This window comes from Mchenga conophoros, linkage group LG10 (assembly GCF_057382185.1).
Source record: "Mchenga conophoros isolate Kocher_MC1m ecotype Shallow Benthic linkage group LG10, M_conophoros_male_GT1.1, whole genome shotgun sequence".
Lineage (NCBI taxonomy): Eukaryota > Metazoa > Chordata > Actinopteri > Cichliformes > Cichlidae > Mchenga > Mchenga conophoros.
Window position 1 is genome coordinate 35210392 of NC_140535.1, and position 10134 is coordinate 35220525.

Below are 10134 nucleotides of genomic sequence, written 5' to 3' on the forward strand. Positions count from 1 at the left end.
GTATCGAACAATACAAAATTTTTAATTTATTTTATCAACTTTCCTTCTGACGATGCTGTCTGTGTTGAGCGCTCAGTGATCTGCGCTCGACAGTGCAGCCTAGGCGGAGTAGTCGAACGCAGATTCACTGAGCGCAGGGCAAGCTAACGAGACAGAAGTTAAGCTCTCGTTGCAACATGGCAAATTGAACCTCCCCCACCCTCATTCTGGCGTTTGGAACTATTTTGGTTTCCATGTGACGGTATGACCCTGAAGGTAAGCGCGTCATGGACAAAAGTAAAACAGTATGTCGGATGTGCCACGTAATGCTCAATTACATGGGTGGGAACTAGTGCGTTAGCGCAGTTAGCTCGTTAACGTGTTGGCCGTCCAGCCCCATGCACGGGGCGATCCGTGTTAGCTTGTTAACGGAGATTTGCCGTGTTGTGGCGTTAACGTCATTTCAGATTAAAGCTGACAGCTCTAGTGGGAACACAACGAATATGACTACACATTTACTCCGACAGCATCCTAGTGCAAAGACAAGTGGAAGCAGACAAAAACAACAAGCAGGCTACAAACTTTACCCGAGTCGTTTAGACAGCCGTTAGCACAGGATTCTCCTTATGGGGACCTGATATGTTTAATATGCTGCTGAGAATATAGCCCAGAAGAAGCGTATAGTATAGCTTTTATTTTGGGAAAGAGCCATTTCTCTGTAATAAACTCTCTTTTCCAAAGATGAGTGATTCCTCAATCAGATAGATTTATTATTTTGTTACTTTGTTGTTTCAGCAACATTAAATTTAAAAACTGTACTTTTGAGTTAAAATATATATTTATAATTTTAATAAATGACAAATTAAAAAGGCATGAACATTTTTTTTGTATCGAAAAAATATCGAACCGTGACACCAAAGAATCGAACCGAACCGTGAATTTTGTGTAGCGTTGCACCCCTACTATCTGCGTGTATTATAAGGAAAAGATGGAAAGAAATTCCTTGTCAAAATAAAAGATATCTGAATGAATTGAAATGGTAAAATGCTTGTTCCTACTATTTTGGTCATTTGTGGGTGTTGTGTGCTTTCTCTTGGAGGATTATTTGGTAAGGGCCCTGATAACAAAGGAATTGCCTTGAGTTTTCACGAACAAACCACCTTTGATCTTATTATCATTGCAATTACATCATTCAAAATCTGAGGCAATGTGGACACCCTCTGGGAGTCTGTGCCTATAAGACAGCGGAGAACAGTGGCAAACAAGCTGTGCGTTGATGTATTAGTCTACCAACAGCTTTACATCAGCTTTTCTATAACTCAGCCTCATTGTTTTCACTACTATAAAGTTCCTCCTGTAACTTTTATTGTTTCTGATAAGATCATATGGACTTACTATCTCATAAGATCTGTAAGTGTAAAATAACGTTCTTTCAGGATGATGGAGAACTACACCTACAACAGCTACATCCTCCAGTTAGAGGGCTTAAACACTTCAAAGGATTCTCTCTACCCCGCCTTTCTTTTCTTGTTTTTCTCCTACCTGTTTATAATGATTATAAATGTGGGCATTACTATTTTGATTGTCATGAACAAGAATCTTCACCAGCCCATGTATCTCCTTTTTTGCAACTTGCCATTGAATGATATTCTTGTAAACTCTAACGTGGTGCCCCGTTTGCTTATAGACCTTATGAGACCTCCATCTGAGCGCCTCATTAGTTATAATCAGTGTGTTGTTCAGGCCTACATTGCGCACTTGGTTGGAACCACAAGTCACACTGTTCTCATGATTATGGCCTATGACAGATATGTGGCCATTTGTAATCCTTTTCACTATGTTTCCATAATGACCAACAAAATGATGATCAAGCTGACAGTTTGTGCCTGGGGAGTGGCCTTTGTTTTGGTCGGGATTCTTCTAGGTCTGACCACACGACTGAGTCGATGCAGGACTTTGATCACAAACCCCTACTGTGACAATGCCTCATTGTTTAAACTTTCCTGTGAAAGTGTGGTCATTAACAACATCTATGGTATCACTTTCACTGTGGCTCTTTATGTGGGCTCTATAGGGGCAATAGTTCTTTCCTATACAAGCATTGCAGTGGTTTGTCTGACCAGTAAGAACAAGTCTTTGAACAGTAAAGCGTTGAAGACCTGCAGCACTCATCTGGTTGTTTATCTGATTATGACACTTAGTGGAATGGCACTTATTACTCTGCATCGCTTCCCTCAGTACACAGAGTACAGAAAAATCTCTGCTATTCTGTTTGGTATATTTCCAGGCAGTCTGAACCCCATTATTTATGGTGTGCAGTCCAAAGACCTACAAAAAGCCCTTTTGAAGTTTTGTGTATCCAAGAAGGTTTTGGCATCATAAACAGAATGTGTTTCTGTTTGTTTTTATAGAAATTCAACATCTAAAGGGAGATCATCTCTGACAGCTATTTTAATCATAATTAGACGGAAGTTAATGTTTTTGCTGCTGTAAGAAACTAATGTATAAAACTTTAGTCAGCATTTCAAAATGTGTGTATGTTTGTGTAAAATAAAAGCTTAAGCCAATCTGTGGTTTTGTCTCATTCATGAAGTTTAATTTACATTAGATGACGTTAAATACAAAAGCAAATGTTCGCTATCTGCTGGTAAGCCTTTGTTAAACACAGACACAAGGACTGTGCAGTTTTATTGGAGCTAAATACATAATTAGTATTTAAGAAAGAACATAATGGTATGAAACCAGCAATAACACCCGGTTATACCGATGTAATGAATTTTAAAGGCCAAGAGAATACCTTTGCATGGAAGTAATTTTTAGTATTCTTACTTATACCGTAGCTTTCATTTAAAACCAAAAAAGACTATCTCTGGACTTAAATCTGATTGAGATGTTTATATGAACTTAAACAGGCCGCTTAAAATACAGCTGAATTAAAACAATACTGCAAAGGAGAGAGAGAGCTTTAATTAATCCAGTGACAAAAGACTCATTGGGAATAATTCACTAATATCAGCATGAAAAGCTTCTTACCCCATGAAAAAAATGTGTTTATTTTCTTGCAAAAATTAGCTTGTATGAAAAATCCCTCACATTTATGACACATGCACACTAGCCAATTTTGTTCTTACTACTGTGCATATGTTGGCAAATCAGACTGGAACAGTGAATTAGGAACAGTTCACAAAATCAGCACATATCACCATTTTGGTTCAGTATTGTATATGTAAGAAACTGAACCTAAACTGAAAGAATAATAATAAGTGTGTGAATGCGAGAGTGAATGAATAGTGGAAATTTGTGGAATTGTAAAGCGCTTTGGGTGCCTTGAAAAGTGCTATATAAATCCAATCCATTATAATAAGGCAATTTGGCATTAGGCATGTCATTGTGATAATCTTAAGTGAGATTCTTGTACAGTAAAATTTGAGTTGTTGATTTCCAAATGCATTTCATTTGTGAGGTAAAAAAACCCCCATTAAGATTGTTTTCTTTAAATTCATAAAGTTACTGCATAAAGTACATCAATAGTTACTCATTCTCTCATGTTAACTAAAAGGAAAATGTTTTTAAAGAGTATGATTTTTATGCTAAAATACAATGACCCTGCCATCTGTCAGACCTTTCGTGCATGTTCAGAACACAAAGGGTATAAAGTTCAGTCTTTTTTTTTTTACTCTTGGTCTGCTTCACCTTCTTCACTTTGGGGCCTAGTTGTCTGTGACAAAAAGAAATTACAAACAGAGATTAACAATAACCCAGTTATTTATAATACAATAAGGTTTTGGAGGGAAATGCACAAAAGGTTGGGCAGAGATTTTTTTGACTCCTTTATTGAGAAACAAAGACTTTGTTCTAGGAATGTCTCGCAGTCTGTTTGATATGTGGCATAACAACAGGCTAAGGGCGATTTGTATTTAAACAACACACTGATGAACTTTCAGCAACTGGATTCAAATTTTAATATTCCTAGAGAAATTTTTTTTGGGCTTTCTCCATGTTTGTCATTTTGTTGATTCTGAAATTTCACAATCTGCAGAAACAGCTATATATGAAGATTTGGAGACTTTTCTTATTAAACAAAAAGACAGAACTCATTTTATTTCTGCCTTTTATTCTTTACTATATACTCATAGTAGCAGCACATTGAGTGCTATTCATAAATGGGAGAGAGATCTTAATAATCAATATGTGGAGGAGGAGTGGAAACATAGCTAGATCTACTTTTACTTGCAACTGTTTGCAAGATACCCAATAAAAAAATTTGACACCGCCTAACTCCTAATGCCTGCATAAGATTACACCTGATGTGTCTGTATCAAATGTCAAAAAGAAACTTGTACGTTTTCCCATTACTTTTGGCAATGCAAACTAATTAAAAGATTTTGGAGTTCTATATCTCAAGATCTGAGTAATATCTTTAAGAATTGGATCCAAAAGAACCCTGGATATTTTATTCTTGGTTTACCTTCAAAAGAATTAACATTAACTTACTCACAGCGTAAATTATGTGATAAAATATTGCTGTTAGCTCGGAAATGTTTTCTTATTCTTAACTCAGTTAACTTCCTAAGACCTGAACTCTTCCACGGCATGCGTTTTTAATTTCTCTTTGATATTTGGGCTGATTGGAACCCAATGAATGTAAAAACAAAGAATTACCAGATTTTTTTTTACCCAATTTTTGTTTCTAAGAAAAACGAGAGCCACATATGAAGAAATTTGTTTTAAATTTTGATAAAACAGAGGCAGTGTAATGTTCTCGTAAGTGGATATCAGTCCCTTGTGGAGCTAAATTTAGTATTTTGGTCTATCCATCCATCCATCCATCCATCTTCATCCGCTTTATCCGAGGCCGGGTCGCGGGGCCAGCAGCCTAAGCAAAGAGGCCCAGACCTCCCTCTCCCCAGCCACCTCCTCCAGCTTATACGGGGGAATACCAAGGCGTTCCCAGGCCAGCCGAGAGATATAATCTCTCCAGCGTGTCCTGGGTCTGCCCCGGGGCCTCCTCCCGGTGGGACATGCCTGGAACACCTCACACAGGAGGCGCCCAGGGGGCATCCTTGTCAGATGCCCGAACCACCTCAGCTGGCTCCTTTCGATGTGGAGCAGCAGCTGCTCTACTCTGAGCCCCTCCCGGATGGCCGAACTTCTCACCCTATCTCTAAGGGAGAGGCCAGCCACCCTTCGGAGGAAGCTCATTTCTGCCGCTTGTATCCGCGATCTCGTTCTTTCGGTCACTACCCACAGCTCGTGGCCATAGGTGAGGGTAGGGACATAGATCGACCGGTAAATTGAGAGCTTCGCTTTTACACTCAGCTCCCTCTTCACCACAACGGACCGGTGTAGCGTCCGCATTACTGCAGCTGCAGCCCCAATCCGTCTGTCGATCTCCGGCTCTCTTCTCCCATCACTCGCGAACAAGACCCCGAGATACTTGTACTCCACTTGGGGCAGGAACTCATCCCCGACCCGGAGTGGGCACTCCACCCTTTTCCGGCTGAGAACCATGGCCTCAGATTTGGAGGTGCTGATCCTGATATTTTGGTCTAGACAACCCAAAATGTGATGGCCACATATGTGGACACCAGGTCCTAGGAGGTTAACGTTAAACCGTTAAACCCACTGTTACTTTGTGGTACAGGGAATTGTTTAAAGTTATTTCTCATGAAAGATTTGCTGCTGCCTTAGCAGAAAATGAGGATTTGCTCCTCAATGTTTGGTCCCCTTTGCTTGTTTTTTTTTGCCAAATGATCTATCCCGGGCGACCGTGGCTCAAGCGTTGGGAGTTCGCCTTGTAATCGGAAGGTTGCCGGTCGAGCCCCGGCTCGGACAGTCTCGGTCGTTGTGTCCTTGGGCAAGACACTTCACCTACCGCCTACTGGTGTTGGTCAGAAGGGCCGATGGCACGATATGGCAGCCTCGCTTCTGTCAGTCTGCCCCCAGGGCAGCTGTGGCTACAACTGTAGCTGCCTCCACCAGTGTGTGAATGTGTGTGTGAATGGGTGGATGACTGGGTGTGTAAAGTGCTTTGGGGTCCCTAGGCGGGACTAGTAAAAGCACTATACAAATACAGGCCATTTACCATCCCAATTCTTGAGAGGGGCTGGCTGTTTTTAAGGTGCCCCCAGGTAATTAGGAAGTCAGCATAAAGGATGAGAGTTCACACTTGTAGTTTATTTTTTAAATCTGTTGAGGAATAGATGGTAAATACTGTTTTTTCTTTCTTTGTAGGGCTTTTCCCCATATGTGTAGTCGGAAATGTATGTAATGACTTAAAATGTATGTGGATTTTAAAAAAGAAATATATATGTCTGTGAAATGCACTTCACACAGGTACACACACGCACATTTGTTTGTCGCCAGATGCCACGTTTATTTATAGTTTACATATGTTATGACCGACCACAATCTGACAGCTCCGGTCTCAGCTGATTTCCAGCCTCCCCTCCGCTCCTCTCCGTCTCACTATAAAAGGGAAGGAAACCATCATCAGTCCAAACGCCATCAGCTGTTCTCACCTGCGTCTCCAGCACCGCCCCGTTGAGCTCACTGCACCACTCCTCCCCTGCAGCTGCGCCCCCGGCCTATGGACCACCTTGAACTTAAAGAGCTGTAAAGCCAGATACCACTGGGTGATCCAGGCGTTGGCATCCTTCATGCGGTGGAGCTACTGCAGCGGGGCGTGGTCCGAGCAGAGGGTGAATGAGTGCCCCAGGAGGTAATAGCGAAGGGAGTCGACCGCCCACCGGATAGCCAAGCACTCCTTCTCCACAGTGCTGTACCGTCTTTCACGCTCTGCCAGCTTCCGGCTGATGTAAAGAACGGGACGGTCGGCCCCCCTTACCTGCTGGGACAAAACAGCCCCCAGCCCTCTGTTCGAGGCGTCAGTCTGCAGAACAAAAGGGAGGGAAAAGTTAGGAGTGTGAAGCAGCGGCTCCCCACAGAGAGCCTTTTTCACCTGCACAAATGCCGCCTGGCACGGCCCCGTCCACTGAACCAGATCTGGAGCACTCTTTCGGGTGAGATCGGTCAAGGGGCTGGTCAGCTGCGCAAACCCCGGCACGAAACGGTGGTAGTAACCTGCCAGCCCCAGAAACCATCTCACCTCCTTTTTAGTCTTGGGGCGCGGGCAGGATGCGATACCTGCCGTCTTCTCCACCTGTGGACGCACCTGCCCACCCCCCAAGTGGTACCCCAGATACTGTACCTCCCTCCGTCCAACTGCAGACTTCCCCGCCCTCCTCAGGTACTCCAGGACCGCGGACACCCGCTGCACATGCTCCGCCAAGATGTCGCTGTGGATGATCACGTCATCCAGGTAGGCAGCAGCATATGCAGCGTGCGGACGCAGCACCCGGTCCATGAGGCGCTGAAAGGTGGCAGGGGCTCCGAACAAGCCGAACGGAAGCGTAACGAATTGGTACAAACCGTACAGAGTGGAGAAGGCCGTTTTCTCCTTTGACTCAGCAGACAAGGGAATCTGCCAGTAGCCCTTGGTTAAATCCAGTGTCGTGAAAAAACGGGCCGTGCCCAACCGATCCAGGAGCTCGTCGACCCGGGGCATGGGATAAGCATCAAAGCGTGACACTTCATTCACCTTGCGATAGTCGACACAGAACCGTATAGACCCATCCTTCTTCACCACAAGAACGATGGGGCTACACCAGGCGCTGTGCGACTCTTCTATCACTCCCATTTTCAGCATTTCAGCTAATTCCCTCTGAACAATTTGCCGTTTATGCTCAGGAAGCCTGTAGGGCCGTGAACGCACCGTCATGCCAGGCTGCGTTTCAAAATGATGCTCAATGAGAGACGTTCGGCTGGGCAGGGGGGAGAACACATCAGCAAAACGCTGTTGTAACGCGACAACGTCCGCTCTCTGGGTCTGTGTGAGATGGTCATCACAAGGGAGGGAGGCGGGAATGATGGAATTTGGTACTTCCGGCCCCAACTCATCTCTCTCCTTAACCAGGCTTACCACAGAAGCGGTTTCAGCCTCTCTCCACTCTTTAAGGAGATTGAGGTGATAAATCTGCTTGGCCCCTCCCCTGTCCGACCGAGCGACCTCGTAGTCAACGTCCCCAACTCGCCGTGTGACCACAAAGGGTCCTTGCCACTTGGCGAGCAACTTTGAGCTAGAAGAAGGGAGTAATACAAGCACTTTTTCTCCCGGTGAAAATTGCCTGAGTCTAGCCCCTCTGTCATACAGGCGTTGCTGACGCTGCTGAGCCTGGAGCAAATTCTCCCGTGACAACCTCCCCAAAGTGTGGAGTTTCGCTCTCAGGTCCAACACGTACTTAATCTCATTCTTGGCGGGGCTCGGACCTTCCTCCCAGGTTTCTGTAATCAGGTAGAGTACTCCACGCGGCTTCCTGCCGAACAGCAGTTCAAAGGGAGAAAATCCCGTGGAGGCCTGGGGCACCTCCCGCACTGCAAATAACAGAGGGTCTAGCCAGCGATCCCAATTGCGTTCATCTTCGGTAATGAACTTACGAATCATGGATTTTAAAGTCTTATTCAACCGCTCCACCAGCCCATCTGTCTGAGGGTGGTAGACGCTGGTCTGAATAGATTTAATGCCCAGTAATTTGTACAGTTCCCGCAGTGTGCAAGACATGAACGACGTGCCCTGGTCAGTCAGTATCTCTTTCGGGATTCCGACTCGGGAGATGACCTGAAACAGTGCCTGCGCCACACTCTTTGCAGAGATGTTGCGCAGCGGGACTGCTTCCGGGTACCGCGTTGCATAATCCACCAGGACTAATACAAAGCGGTAGCTGCGTGCACTCCGATGAAATGGCCCGATGAGGTCCATGCCAATGTGCTCAAATGGGACCTCTATAAGTGGGAGTGGGCGCAAAGGCGCTTTTGGTATGGCCGGCTGATTAACAAGTTGGCAGTCCGGGCAGGACGCGCACCAGTGGCGCACATCCGCTCGGATGCCCGGCGAATAAAATCGGGCCGTTATTCACTCCAGAGTTTTTTCGTATCCCATATGCCCTGCCATGGGGTTATAATGAGCCGGCTGGAAAATCATTTCCCAGCGGCCCTGCGGCACCAACAACTGAGTGTGTGTCTCCTCCGTGGGAGTGTCACAACTCACTCGATATAACCTATCTTTTAATAAAATGAAGCGCGGGTAGGTCCGCACGACTTCAGGGCGCACCACGTGACCATCAATCTCAATCACCTGGTCAAAGGCTGAGCGTAGGGTGTCATCACGAGACTGCTCCAGTGGGAAATCACCCATGGGGGAAATTTCCGGAGCCGGCGGGGCCTCCCATGAAGGACCCGCTGTCTCCCCCTCCCCGGAGTCAGCGTCGGACGACCCCACGTCACCCCTGAGCGCCGCGCAGACACTACACGCTACTAACGGTCGTGATCACATCCCCGCATACTGCCCTAACAGATGATGAAACCCCGGTCAATTCGTGCCCAGAATTAGGGGATGCGACAGGCGCGGGCTAACCGCAGCTGTTACTCTATGCGTTTTGCCCTTATACTTTAATAACAGCGGCACTATGGGATACCAGTGAACATCACCATGGACACACTTCACCTCCACCCGTTCTGCCTCCAGCAATGCCCTAGGGCGAACCAAGCTTTGGTGCACGAGGGTCTGCGTACAGCCCGTGTCCACCAAAGCATGGCATATACCCCTCTCGAGTCCTTACCGGAATGCTGTATGTCCCTCCTGGACCGGGAGAGGGTGCTGGGGCACCGGTGACGCGGAACACCTGCCTTGGGTGTTCCTCATAGGGGTGTTCCTCATAGGGGCCCGTCCAGCCGCCACCTGTGGCTCCCACGCTGTCGCCTGCAGCGCCACCACCTGCGGCTCCCACGCCGTCGCCTGCAGCGCCACCCTCGTCTGGTCATGAAGCAGATGTGAGGAAGCAGTTTAAGAACCTGAATGCTCGGAAAGCTCCCGGCCCAGACGGTGTGTCTCCTGCCACCCTCAGACACTGTGCAAACGAGCTGGCCCCAGTGTTTTCTGGCATTTTCAACTCCTCACTGCAGGCATGTCATGTGCCTGCCTGCTTCAAGTCCTCCACCATAATCCCTGTCCCCAAGAAACCTAGGATCACTGGACTAAATGACTACAGACCCGTGGCTCTGACATCTGTGGTCATGAAGTCTTTTGAGCGCCTGGTT

General features: G+C 46.2%; 1 protein-coding gene across 1 annotated transcript; it reads left to right on the forward strand.

The window, feature by feature from the left end:
- Positions 1-1416: 1416 nt before the first annotated feature.
- LOC146566333 (olfactory receptor 8G17-like) lies at positions 1417-2361 on the forward strand. Its single transcript, XM_085289960.1, has one exon. The coding sequence runs from the start codon at positions 1417-1419 to the stop codon at positions 2359-2361; it is 945 nt and encodes a 314-aa protein (XP_085146086.1).
- The last annotated feature ends 7773 nt before the right edge of the window (positions 2362-10134 follow it).